Source organism: Camelus ferus, chromosome 6 (genome assembly GCF_009834535.1).
Source record: "Camelus ferus isolate YT-003-E chromosome 6, BCGSAC_Cfer_1.0, whole genome shotgun sequence".
NCBI lineage: Eukaryota > Metazoa > Chordata > Mammalia > Artiodactyla > Camelidae > Camelus > Camelus ferus.
Window position 1 is genome coordinate 4,783,576 of NC_045701.1, and position 14,000 is coordinate 4,797,575.

The window sequence follows — 14,000 nt, forward strand, 5'->3', positions numbered from 1 at the left end:
AAAAGTGTTCAGAAATAATGTCAAAAGAAAAGAGACCAGATCTTTAATGATATTTCCATAAAACAGTTCAGGCTGGTGAAGCAGAAAAGGGATGTGATTACAACGTAAATGAAATTGATCACTTGCACAGTTAATCCTCTCAGCATCATACAAACTAGGTTTTAGCGGGAATGATCACATCACAGCCCAGCCATGCTGGTGGAGGGCAGCCTGGAGTCGGCCGCAGGCAGACCTGAGGGGGAAGGTGTGCACCCGGTGAGGCCACGCCAGACCCTGGGCTGCAGCACGCCGCCACCACCCGCCCCCCCTGCCTTGCTGGGGGCGCCCTCCTGCAGCCACACGCTAGTCACCTGGGACACACGTCCTGGCTGCAGAAGCTTCCCCAGGGCCCGAGTGGAAAGGCCACGTCAGCAACAGAGGGAATGTGAGAGAAATCAGAGGACGATGGAGGTGGGATGAGTGGATCTAAGCAGACGTTCATACACTAACCCAGTGAAGGAGAGGTTTGGCTTCAGGAAATAAGCATGTCCCCAACCCCAGAAACCAAGCTGCTGAGGAGGTTCCACAGGTGAGATACACATTTAACACTTAACCCGGGCCGTACGCTTTGCTGGTTTAATTCTGTGACATTTGTCATCACTAGACACTGAGCAGAATACAGTGGATAAGCAAAGGTTTCTCCACCATGGAGAGAGATTTGTGATGTCACACACTGTCCCTGTCACCCACCTGTGTGGGAGGACTTCTGAGCAAGTTTTCTTGTTCCAAAGAGCCCTGTGACTCGGCACGAGGCCCTGCCTCAGCACGAGCTCGAGTGAGAAGCCACACACGTGCTAGAGGCGACGCGGCACAAAGGAAGAGCCCTGAAGAGCACAAAGGTCAGCCTTTGAAGTAGGTGTGATAAGGCGGCACAGTTAAATTTTAAAATACAAATAGGCACATTTACATCACTGGTGTTCAAGTGCACAGTTCAGATGGATCCAGTCACTTTTCCAAAGGACCTTTGTGATATCCTTAAAACACTTCTGCTGAAGTAAAAGAAAGAAAAACACTACAAAATTCAAAGGGGAGATATGTTCATCTCCTACACCGACAGTGTTGCCCATCGAGGACCAGTTCCCCAACAAAGGAGTCTAGTCTGTTGTAAGTTCCATCTGGTATAAAGGCCACTTTCCCCCATCAGCACTGCCCGAGGCTTCCTTGTTGGAGTTATAACCACTGCCTATTCAGAGACTGATGATCTAAGCCTGTGTTAGAAGTTACAGCTGTGTGCCTTCGAAGCAAAAGGGCCTGGATTCATAAGAGCAAGATCAAAGGAGATGCACATTTCAAGTTCGATGAAATGTGTTAATGTACTGATATAGATCAAACTATGTGAAACTTGTCATTTTTGTAGATCAAAAATCAAATATAATTTCATGTAGCTTGACCTGTGTAATTCAGCATTGTAAGCTATTTTAAATACATGCTTCCTTCTTAGTTATCCTCTGTGCTCTCTGTGTCTAAGTTCTAAACGTGACGGCAAAGCCTTTTTCTCTGGAGTGAAAGTGCAGAGCAGGCTGTCTAAGAGAACTCTGCGCACGGGTGGAGCTGTCCCAGGCCTGCCCGGTCCTGTGCCAGGTGTGGCCGCTGAGCACTTGAAATGTGGCCAGTGTGACTGAAGAACTGGGTTTTTAATAAAAATGAACATGTAATGACCCACATACGGCCAGTGACCGCTGTACTGGCTAGTACAAGTTTACACACAGTTGTAATTTGCTCCTGGTCATATTAAAGTGCTTCACAGATGTATTCTGCTCTGAGAAAATGTGGGATTATCCAGCTAGTATTAAAGTGGAAGTGGAGCATGTCACTCCTACAACTTCAGATGTCCGACCTAGGAGGAGAGCCACCAGACCTTTTTTTTTTTTTTTTACATTCATACACTTAAGAAACTCTGGGCCGTTTTTTCTTTTAACAGAAGAAACAAAATTAACAAAAAGCCTGGTTGGCTGGCTTAATATGAAATACATCCTGCCCCTTGTAACAAGCGTAGAGAACTGGGAAGGGAGGAGAATACTGGTTGGGACAAGGAGTGAACACGAAAATGTGCGCGGCCCCAGCCCACAGGCCCATCTGGAGGCCCTTCCTTCTCATGAACTTGCACATCATGCCCCGAGCGCCCTAAGGTCAGCGGGCTGGCCTGGAGCACTTGGCAGAAATCACAGTTACCTTCATAGATGGGATTCTGGTTCCAGACTTGAAGTTGAGTTGAATCTAAATAGTGCTGGTACCTGTTTTCCTTGAAAACAACTTTAAAACAAAGGCTACTAAACTCAAGAAAAGAAACCTTACTTCATGCAAAGTGAGAATGTTTTCATCTTGCTCTGCTATCAGGATAGGCCAATGAGGGTTATTAAAACTTACAGAGTAGGAAAAACTCTAGTTTCCTTCGGTGGAAACAGACCCCACGGTGTTGCCTGAAGTGCAGGTGCAGTCAGAATCAATTCTGAGGTTATCGTCTCAGCCTCAGATGGCCAAGCAAGCAGCAGCACTGACGTGGGTGTGCAGTTCATCCCAGAGCCGCAGCTAAGCGGGGACCTAGGCGCTGGCTCAGAAGGGCAGACGGAGCTATGGTTTCATCACACCGGACGACACCTGGATACATGTAGCTGAGTCACAGAGTTTTTTAAAGACTTAAGTGTATTTGGTCTTACTTGGACTTTTCCATACCCGTCTCCTCCATGAAAACACAAAAAATGTCCCAAAACCAGAAGGAAAAAGAATAAGTAATTTTTGAATTTGCAGTATAGGTACAACTGAACCAACAAATTTATTTAATGGGTGCTGATAAACAGCAGCTTTGAGAGGTACCAAGAGCAGCAGTCACCCGGTCTACGTAATGATGCCCTTCATTACCGTTTACAAGCAAAGAGAATGATTACTGAGCAGTCACTGAGATCTCGTGGCCACAGGCTACGTGCACACATGATCCTTGACTTAGAGCCAACCTGATCTCCACCACAGCTGTAGGAAGGCAGCAGGCGGTGACTCTGCTCTTCACCATCAGGAACACGTCTTGCTTTCGGCATGTGAGAGTACAAAGCATTGATGTAAATGTGCCTCAGAGTGAGAACTGAAAACAGTAATATAAAAAAGTCAAGTAGAACTAAGTTCCTGAAACTACATATAAAAACTGAATTATTACAACTAAAGCAGCAAATCAAAATATCTGCTGAGGTTTTCTGGTAAAACTAAAAAAAAAAAAATTAGTTGGTGCCCATGTTCAATAAGTCACTACCATTGACAAAATAAAACTAAACTCAAAATAGGAAACTGAAAAGTGCATAATGAAATTAAATCTTGGATCAAGTATTTATGGAAAATTGGAAATGTTTGTCCGGTATAGTTGATGAATAATGATTTGGAGGAGGTATTAAAGTTTATCCGATCCAGCTTTAGCCTGGCGTTCCACATAAAATAGGATGTAGGCCTTGGCCTTCACCACGGTGTCTTCATCAGTCAGCGTTACAGTACTGTCATTGAAATGGAACCAGCGGCCTTCATGAGTTGCATATGCCGTGTAATGTCCAGAACCGACTCTGCAAGGGAAAGTCAAATGATCAAAGGAAAAGACTATAGAAATCACAAAGGGATCTGTACAACCATATAAATTATTAGATAAGCAATACATTTTAATAAGTACTGTTATTTAAGAACCAATTCTGGAGACTTGTAGTTTAAGAAGGTTGATTGAGCTCACATATTTATCATTGCAAAACCCACTGAAATGACCAGGATTATACTGACCCTGGAAAGCAGGGGAGAGAGCTGTGGACTGACTAGAAATTGAGGGTTTTCTGGAGCACACAAAGCAGTATTCACAGGGCACTGGATTAACGGAGAAACCAAACAGGGAAGGAGCTTTCACCCTAACAAGCACAGGTCAAGGCCTGTGGAAAACTCAGGACCAGATTTCCCGTCAGAGCCTTAGGAGAAGCCTGGGAACACAGTCATCTGCCTTCAAGGAAGCACCTTCCCTCCTCCTCTGGCACCAAGGGCCTTTCTCTCTCCGCGTGACCCCCCCCCCCACTCACACAGGGAGCCCCGGGTCAGTCCTCCCAGCAAGCGGGGAGCCTGCAGGCAGAGCAGAGACCATCGTCAGCTGCTAGAGAAGCCCTTCCCCTTTACCAAGAACAGCCAGTTGCACTGGTTATGATGATTCTGAATAAACAACGAAAAAGCAAACTCTTGAGGGGAGAAAAATAATATGGAAGTGAAGTGCCAGGAAGAATGATAAAATAGTTAACCACTGAGGAATTTAATGCAGAAAATCAAATTAGTACCAATGGCTTCACAAAGATACTGCAACCATGAAACAGAAATAGGCTGTTATGAAAAAGAGTTAACAGAAAAATGTGATTGCCACAATATAAAGACTTCATGGAGGAGCTAATCTTCAACTTGGATACAGATGAGCCAAAAGTGGTGATCTGGGATGGGGGGAGCCATGGCAGTCTTTAGAAACAAAAAGATGGAAATCATTAAAGAATAATTAAAATGTGTGAAAGATCTAGGAAATTCACTATACATTTAATAGGGGTTCCAGAAGAAAACAGGTTGGGGTGGAACAAACAACACTTCCATGAGCTGAAGACACTGGACTAAAGGTGTCCCTGTCAGCACCAAACAGAAATACGTCTGATGTAACTCCTTAAGCCTAAGGACAGGATCCTGTAACCTTCCGAAGGGCAAAAAACACCAGAAATGCACAGACATGTAGTGGCCTTGTCATTTATAACTATGAATGGTAAAGTCAGTGGAACAGTGTCTACAGAGTTCAGAGGGAAAAAAGGATTTTCAGCATGGAGAGTGGCTTGCCAAGTCTGCAGGAAAAGCTGCCATTCTCAAGCAGATCAGCTATCAGAAGGTACACGCCCCTAATCCAGGCTTTCAGGGAAAGAAAGCCATCAAGAATGTTACCTAACAAAATAAGAAATGCACCTGTGAGCTAGATGACATGAAGTAGGTTATTCTAAATAATCCCCCCTTTCCGCCCATTTAAATACCAGTTGGAGTAAAGACTAGTCAGAATTTTGTAGCCACTGGGTGGGTTCTGAACGCTGGGCTCAAGTGCACGCTTCTCCCCTCTGCTTTTGTGTGCCTTCTCTTCATGCTTAGCAACATCCTCTCAGGCCTATTCTTGCCCACCAACACTGAAGGAAAGTTCTCCTTCACTCCTTCACTTTAACAGAGTGAATCCATTGTTCAGGGAGTTAGAGGAGAATTACCAAGAGTGGTGCAAACTTGGGGGCCTTCGCTGTGCCGCCCCCCGCCCTGAGGAGCGCCCCGGCACACTCACCCAGAGCCATGGTGCACCACCACGGCAGCGAGGTCGTACAGGCAGCTCTCCGGGCCGCTGTTCTCGGGCTGCAGGGCAAGGCAGACGGGGCCCCAGGCTGAGTTAGGAGCAGTGGTCAGTGACATCAGCACCTCCCTCCCTCAGCCTCCTCTACCTTCCCTCCGTGAAGACCTGACTTCACTGAAGAGCCATTTTCCCCCGGGCTGACGGCGGTGGTCGCCTTACCTCTAGTAAGTAGCATTTCATATCTAGGCCTCTCAGTGGAAATTCTACATATGTGTCAACTTTGTTTCTTAAATATGCTGTCCAATGAAATCTTTTCAAATGTAAGCACAGCACCTGGATGAGAGAGAAAGACAAAAATTATGAACACACACCTGGTTTACCTTTCAGTCAAAATTAACTACTTGTTAACTACTTGTCTCTTAAATAATTTTTAGGCGGCCTACCAGGTTTTCTCTTGATTCTTGTTACTGGTTTCTCCCATGAATACCTCACTGTGATACTGTGATTTATAATAATATGTATTTAGTCTTTGTCTCCTTTTCTGGCACAGAACTTCTAAAACCCTTGAAATTTGCAAGTGAAGAGTGCCATAAAAGTGCCTTTTGTTATGTTAATGAGGTACGGGGGCTTGTGGCCAAGAGAGCCAGTTGAGATGAGAGAGCTGGAACTTTGAGCCCCACCCCCCGAACGCCCAGAGGGGAGAGGGACTGGAAGTTGGGCTGCCTGTGACTTAACCAGTCATGCCTGTGGAATGAAGCCCAAAAGGACAGGGTCTGGAGAGCTTCCAGGTTGGGGAACCATTACGCTTCCACCTGCCACCATGCCGGGCCCCAAACTCCACGAGGCAGAAGCTCCTCTGTTCAAGTCTTCACCCTTTGTATCTCTTCATCTGGTGGTTGACTCATATCCTTTAACATCCTTTGTAATAAACCGGTAATCTAGTGAGTAAATGTGTTTCCTGAGTTCTATGAGCTGCTCTAGCAAATTAATAGAACGCAAGGAGGGGGCCGTGGGAACCTCTGATTTATAGCCAGTCAGTCAGAAGCACAGGTCACAACGTGGACTTGCAGCTCAAGTGTCTGAAGTCCGAGGAGGGGGCCGTGGGAGCCGTCAGTCTGTAGTTTCGTGGAGAAGCATGCACAGGTTAACAGCCTGGGCTTGTGGCGGGTGTCTGATGGGGAGGACGGCCTTGTAGGACTGTCAGAACTGAGCTGAACTGCAGGACACCCACGGTGTCAAAGAATTGCTTGTTAGTGGCGTAGTGGGAAAACGCCCCCCTCCACACACTATAAATGGTGACCAGGACACATTTACTTATGAATTCTCAAAGGGTTTATTTAGCTTTACTGAAAACCCTAGAGACCAATGCAGAACAGATTGTCTCCCAATCGGTCATAAGCATTTTTCCCCTCAAAATTGCATTATAATTTAAAACTCAACACTTACCTTGGGTAGTTTTTGAATCCAAAACTTTTTAGTGGACTTTTGTTTTTTCTTACACTTGTGGCACATGTATAACTCTGTTTCATCGAGTTCTTCTAAGTCAGTAAAACTGCGAAGACAATCTAAAACCAAATTGCGGCAGCATTAAAACAGGATATATCTTATAGAGGCAGCGTGCTGCAGAAAAGACACTGAACTCTGAAGCTGAGCAGCTCAGGTTCAGATCTCAGGTTTATCACCTACATGATCGTGAGAAAGTCAGCCTTTCTTGGTTGCAAAATGGAGACCAAAAAAGTCTGCACTGAAGAACTGTTGTGTGGAAGAGAAATAATGTGTATAATGTGCCTGGCATCTGGGGACAATCAATGAATGACAGATGATATTGTTGGGTTTGCTATTATTAATGAAAGAATTAATCTGGATAATTCTGACAAAAATGGTTCCCTAATGAAATCAAGGTTAAAATAGCAATTTTCTCTCATATCTTACATAACAAAGGACAAAGTGCCAAGTTCATACAAAAGTCAAATTTAGATCAAACATTTTCACAGCCATAACTTATTAAAAAGCAAACACGGATTACAGAAGCTGCATTTCTGACCTTCCTGCTACTTCATCTCCAGTGAATCCTTTGTTTCATACTCTACTCAACCCCCCCTGGATAACCTGGATATTTTTTCTTTTAAAGATTTAACTGTAATCTGGAGTTTGGTCAACTTTGGCCCCAAGCCAGTCCAGCCACCTGGTTCTGCTCCAAACTGCATTTAAAGTCTGCCCACTCGTTTATATGCTCTGACTGCTTTTACACCACAACCGCAGGACCGAGTAGTTGTGACACGGTATTTGCCCCAAAGCCTAAAATAGCTACCATCTAGCCCTTTATAAAAAAAAGTCTGCTGCCTCCTGTTATATTAGGAGTATATTCAGAAGTCCGTATAAACATGTATGTATTGTTCCTGTAAAGAATTAATGTTTTCCAGAGAAAAATATGCATGCTTTTGTACCCTCCACATACGATAAAGAAATGGGTTCTCCAGTACGTGATGAGCCAGTCTCTGTGAATGGCACCCCCTAGAGTGGTGCAGGGGCGCCCTGTGCGGCAGCCCTCTTTGATCACAGTAAACCTACTTATCATTAGTCACCATACATAAGTGACAACATTTTTTTTCTTCCGATGAGAACATTTAAGATTTACCCTCTTAGTAACTTCCAAATATGCAGTGCAGTATTAACTATAGTCGGCGTGCCTTACATTACCTTCTCCTTAACTTTCTAAGTGCAAGTTTGTAAATTTTGGCTCTTTGACTCTGTTCACCCCTTTTGCCCACCCCCACCCCTGGTTCTGACACCCACCAATCTGTTGTGTCTATGAACTGTTTTTTTTTTTTTTTCAGATTCCATATATAAGTGAAATCATATGGTATTTGTCTTTCTCTAACTTACTTTATTTAGCACAATGCCCTTAAGATCCATCCATGTTGTCCCAAATAGCAAGATTTTATTTTTTCATGACTGAATTATATTCCTCTGTGTGTGTGTGTGTCGCACTTTCTTTATCCATTCATCCATCAATGGACACTTAGGTTGTTTCCATATCTTGGCTATGCTGCAGTGAACATGGGGGTGCGTATATCTTTTCAAATTAGTGTTTCCGTTTTCTTTGGATGAATAAGCCAGAAGTAGAACTGCTGGATCGTATGATAGTTCTACTTTTAATTTCTTGAGGAAACTCCATACACAGTGGCCGCACCAATTTACATTCCCACTAACAGCGCACAAAAGGTTCCCTTATCTCTACGTCCTTGCCAACACTTGTTATTTGCTACCTTCTTGATGACAGCCATTCTGTCAGGTGTGAGGTGGTATTTCTCTGTGGTTTTTATTTTTACTTCCTTGATAATTAATGATGTTGAGCATCTTTTCATGTACCTGATGGCCCTCTGTATGTCTTTGGGAAAATGTCTAGGCCGATCTTCTGCCCATTCTTTATAGCTGACTCTTGAACAACGCAGGTTTGAACTGTGCAGGTCCCACTTGTGTGCAGATATTTTTCAGCAGTAAATACTACAGTATTACATGGTCTGTGGTAAGCTGAATCCATGGATGCAAAGGACTGGGTATGAAGGGCCAAGTATAAATTATACACGGACTAAACCCTCATTGCTCAAGGGTCAACTGTAATCAGATTGTTTGGGGGTTTTGCTATTGAGTTTTTTTATATGTTTTAGATATTAATCCCTTATCAGATAAGTGACACAAATGCTTTCTTCCATTCAGTAGGTTGCTTTTCCATTCTGTTGCTGATTTCCTTTGCTGTGCAGAAGCTTTGTAGTTTAATGTAGTCCCACTTATTTATTTTTGCTTTTGGACTCAGATCCAAAAAATCGTCACCAAGACTGATGCCAAGGAACTTACTAGGTATGTTTTCTTCTAGGAGTTTTAGGGTTTCCAGTCTTCTATTCAATTCTTTAATCCATTCTGAGTGAACTCGTGTGTAAGATAGTGGTCTAGTTTCATTTTTTGCATGTGGCTCTCCAGTTTTCCAAATACCATTTATTGAAGAGACTGTCCTTTCCCCGTTGTATATTCTTGGTCCCTTGTCATAAAATAACTGACCATGTACGTTTGGTTTATTTCTGGGCTCTCTGTTGTTCTTTTTATGCCAAAACCGTACTGTTTTGATGACTGTTTGAAATCAGGGAGCATAATACCTCCAGCTTTGTTCTTTTTTCTCAAGATGGCTATTCAGTGTGTGTGTGTGTGTGTGTGTGTGTGTGTGTGTGTGTGTGTGTGTGTGTGTGTGTGTGTGTGTGTGTGTGTGTGTTTCTGAATTATCTGTTCTAGTTCTGTGAATAATGCCACTGGTATTTTTATAGGGACTGCATTAAACCTGTAGACTGCCGTGGGCAGTATGGTCATTTTCCCCACTGATTCTTCCAGCCTGTGAGCAAGTGTCTCTTTCTGTTTGTATCACCTTTGATTTCTGTTATCAGTGTTGTGTAGTTTTCTGAATATAGGTCTTTTACCTGCTTGGTTAGATTTCTGGGTTTCACTCTTTTTGATACAGTTGTCAATGGGATTGTTTCCTTAATTTCTCTTTCTGGTAGTTCATTCTTAACATACAGAAATGTAACAGATTTTTGTATGTTGACTTAATATCCTGCAACTTTACTGAATTCATTTTATTCTGACAGTTTTTTGGTGGAGTCTTTGGGAGTTTCTATATATAATAATACCATGTCAGCTGCAAACAGTGATAGTTTTACTTCTTCCTTTCAGATTTGAATGTCTTTTGTTTCATCTTCTTGCCTAACTGCTCTGGCTAGGACTTCCAACATTATGTTGAATATAAGTGGCTTGAGTGGACATCTTTGTCTTGCCTCTGATCTTGGAAGGAAAGATTTCAGCTTTTCACCACTGAGTATGATGTTGGCTTTGGACCTGGCATATGTGGCCTTTATTACGTTGAGGTGTACTCCCTCTATACCCACTTTGAGAGGTTTTTTTTTTTTAAATCATAAATGGATGTTTAACTTTCTTAAATACTTTTTCTGCATCTATAGAAATGATTATATAATGTATATCTCTCATTTTGTAAATGTGGTATATCACACTGACTGACTTTGCAGATGTTGAACCATCCGTGCATGCCTGGAGTAAATCCTACTTGCTCATGGTGTATGATCCTTTTACTGTACTGCTGAATTGGGTATGCTATTTTTTTTTTTTTTTAAGATTTCTGTGTTTATGTTCATCAGGAATATTGGCCTTTAAGTTTTCTTCTCCTTCTCCTTTTTTGTGGTGTCCTTGTCTGATTTTGATATTAGGTAATGCTGGCCTCAATGAGTTTGGAAGGGTTCCCTCCCCTTCTGTTTATTGGAAGAGTTTGAAAAATATTGTATTCTTCTTTGAATGTTTGGGAGCGTTCACCAGTGAAGCTGTCTGGTCCTAGACTTTTGTTTTTTGGGAGACTTTGATTACTGATCAGTTTCCCTACTAGTAATGGGTCTGTTCAGATTTTCCGTTTCTTCATGAGTCAGTCTTGGTACATTGTATGTTTCTAGGAATTCTTCTGTGTTGTCCAGCTGGTTGGCATACTAATTGGTCAGAGTAGTCTCTGATGATACGTGGCATAGTTTGGTAAGTTGTAATGTCTCTTTTTCATTTCTGGTTGTATCTATTTGAATGTTCTCTCTTTCTGTTTGGTAAATCATAGTTAAAGACTTGGCAATTTTGTTTATCTTTTCAGAGAAACAACTCTTAGTTTTATTGGTCTTCTCTATTTTCTTTTCAGTCTCAAATTCATTTATTTCTGCTCTGATCTTTGTTATTTCCTTCCTTCTACAAAGGTTGGGGTTTGTTTGTTCTTTTTCTAGTTCCTTGAGGTGTAAAGTTAGGTTCTTTGAGATTTTTCTTGTTGCTTGAGGTAGGTATTTATTGCTATGAACTTCCCTCTTAAAACTAATCTTGCTGTATCCCCTAAGTTTGGTGTCTTTTATTTCGTTTCATTTTTCTGAAGGTATTGTTTGATTTCTCTTTTGATTTCTTCTTTGACCTACCAATTGTTCAGTAGCAAGTTGTTTTAATCTCCACGTTTGTGATTTTTTTCAATTTTCTTCTTGTAGTTGGCTTCTAGTTTCATAGCATCATGGGCGGAAGAGATGTCTGATATGATTTCAGTGTTCCTAAATGTACTGACTTGTTTTGTGCCTTTATATATGATCCACCTGATGAATAGTCCATGTGCACTTGAGAATAACGTGTATTCCGTTGCTTTTGTATGAAATGTTGTGTATATATCTAACAAATTCATCTGATCTAACATGTCATTTAAGGCTAATGTTTCCTTCTGGATTTTCTGTCTGGATGATCTATGCATCAATGTAACTGGGGTATTGAAGTCCCCACTATTGATTGTATTGCTGTCTATTTGTCACTTTAGGTCTGTTAATGTTTGCTTTATGTAGTCAGCTGCTCCTAGGTGCCTTAATATTTACAAATGTTTCATCCTCTTGTTGGATTGACCCTTTATCATGAGGTAACACCCATCACTGTCTCTTATTACAGTCTTTGTTTTAAAAGCTATTTCATCTGATAGAACTACTCCAGCTTTCTTTTAGTTTCCATTTGAATGGAATATGTTTTTCCATCCCTTCATTTTCACTCTTTGTGTCCTTACATCTGAAGTGAGTCTCTTGTAGGCAGCACATAAATAAGTCTTGTTTTTTATCCATTCAGCTGCTCTGCCTTTTGATTGGAGAATTTACTTCATTCACATTTAGAGTAACTATTGGTAGGCATGTACCTAGTGCCACCTTGTTCACTGTTTTCTGGCTGTATTTTAGTTCCTCTTTGTTCCTTTCTTCTCTTGCTCTCTTCCTTTGTGGTCTGATGACTTTTAGTGGTATGCTCAGATTCCTTTCTCATTATCTTTTGTGTATCTAGTATGTTTCGCTTTGTGGTTGCCATAAAGCTTACATTATTATATCTAAGGCTTACAACTTACATCAATCTAAGTTGATAAAAGCTTAAGTTCCAACACATTCTAAAGCTCCACATTTTAAACCTCCCAGCATTTTGTTTTTGATTTCACAGCATTTTATCTTGTGTATCCTTTAACTACTGTAGTAATTTATTTTTGTTTTACTACTGTTGCCTTTTAATCTTCATATTAGCTTTATAAGTGATTAATCCACTACCTTTACTGTATATTTACTTTCAATAGTGAGATTTCTCCTTTCATAATTCTGTTAATTAGTGCCCTTCATTAGTGGTGATGAACTCCTTTAGGTTTTGCGGGACTGGAAAAACACTCTTTCCCCTTCAACTCTGAAATGATAACTTTGCTGGGTAGAACATTATTGTTGGAAATTTTTTCTTTCAGCACTTTGAATATTTTGTGCTATATACCATTCTGGCCTGCAAAGTTTCTGCTGAAAAATTAAGATCCTCTCCTTGTTTCTAACTTTTGACATTTTGATTATAATGCGTCTTGGTGTGGGTCTTTTTGGGTTCAACTTTTTGGAACTCTCTGGGCTTCCTGGATCTGGATGTCTGTTTCCTTTCCTGAGTTAGAGAAGTTTTCAGCAATTATTTCTTCAAGTAAGTTTTCTGCCCCTTTCTCTCTTCTTCTGGAACTCCTCTAATGCAAATGTTAGTCGGCTTGATGTTGTCTCATAAGTCCCCTAAGCTAAATTCACTTTTTAAAAGTTTTTCCTTTTGCTGCTCTGATTGGGTGAGTTCCACTGCCCTGTCTTTGAGTTCACTGATACCCTTTTCTCCTTTATCAAATCTTTTGTGATCCCCTTTAGTGTATTTTTCACTTCAGTTATTCTTCAGCTTTTATATTTTCTCTTTGCTGAAGTTGGTATTTGATACTTATATTTTCTGTGTTGAAGTTCTCACTAGTGTTCATCCATTCTTCTGAGATCAGTGAGCAACCTATGACCATTTTATCAGGTAAACCACTTATCTGTGTAATTAAGGTGGGCTTTTTTTGAGGTTTTATCTTATTTTTTCATTTGGAACATAGCCCTCTGTTTCTTCATTTTGCTTGACTCTATGGATTTGCTACCATGGCCCCCTCTCCGAGTCCTGAAGGACTCAGAAGACTAACTTTATTGTTCAACCATGCGGTAGCTCTTGGTTGTCCCTCAAACCTATGTAATGGTCCAAGCAGATGCCTGTTGTTTTTTTTTTTAATAGTTCCCAGTTGTTGGAGGTATGCCAAGACACGTCACTGTCCCAAGGGGAAGAATCTCATGCAGCAGCTTTTAATGTATGCAAATATATACAGTCCTGTGGGACCACAAGCAAGCCCCACTGGCCACGAGAGCCCTGTGATTTCTAGCTGTCCCACCAGAGTCAAAAAATCAAGGTTCCAGACGAGGTTATAAACTCCTTTCTGCAAGGTACCAGTGAGCTGTGGCAAGGCAGAGAGAGAGTGCAAAGGTGGCGTCCCCAAGCCTGTGTTCCCCGAGAGTATCTCCTCAGCCCCTCTAGACGTGTGCTGAAGCAGAAGCATGCCCCAAAACTCCAGGATAAGCATACTGGTCTCTTTTACAGAAAGACTTGGCATGTGTTTCAGTCTGCTATATGGGCAGTGACCTTCAGGTGGTAGCCTGCCAAGAACTGTATCTCCAATTGTGACAGTCCTGTGGGATCCAGGAACACAAGCCTGCCCTGGTCCCCAGAGCCAGGCAGCCAAGGA

General features: G+C 41.9%; 1 protein-coding gene across 2 annotated transcripts in view; it reads right to left on the minus strand.

The window, feature by feature from the left end:
• Positions 1–20: 20 nt before the first annotated feature.
• Positions 21–14,000, minus strand: part of USP3 (ubiquitin specific peptidase 3) — a 77,989-nt gene continuing 64,009 nt past the window's right edge. For both annotated transcript variants that reach the window (XM_032480992.1, XM_032480993.1), the window contains exons 11-14: positions 6,794–6,912; positions 5,567–5,680; positions 5,342–5,409; positions 21–3,581 (exon numbers count right to left, since the gene is read on the minus strand). In XM_032480992.1, the coding sequence (XP_032336883.1) occupies positions 3,416–3,581; positions 5,342–5,409; positions 5,567–5,680; positions 6,794–6,912 (467 nt within the window). In that variant the 3' untranslated portion in view covers positions 21–3,415. The remainder of the gene's footprint in view (positions 3,582–5,341; positions 5,410–5,566; positions 5,681–6,793; positions 6,913–14,000) is intronic.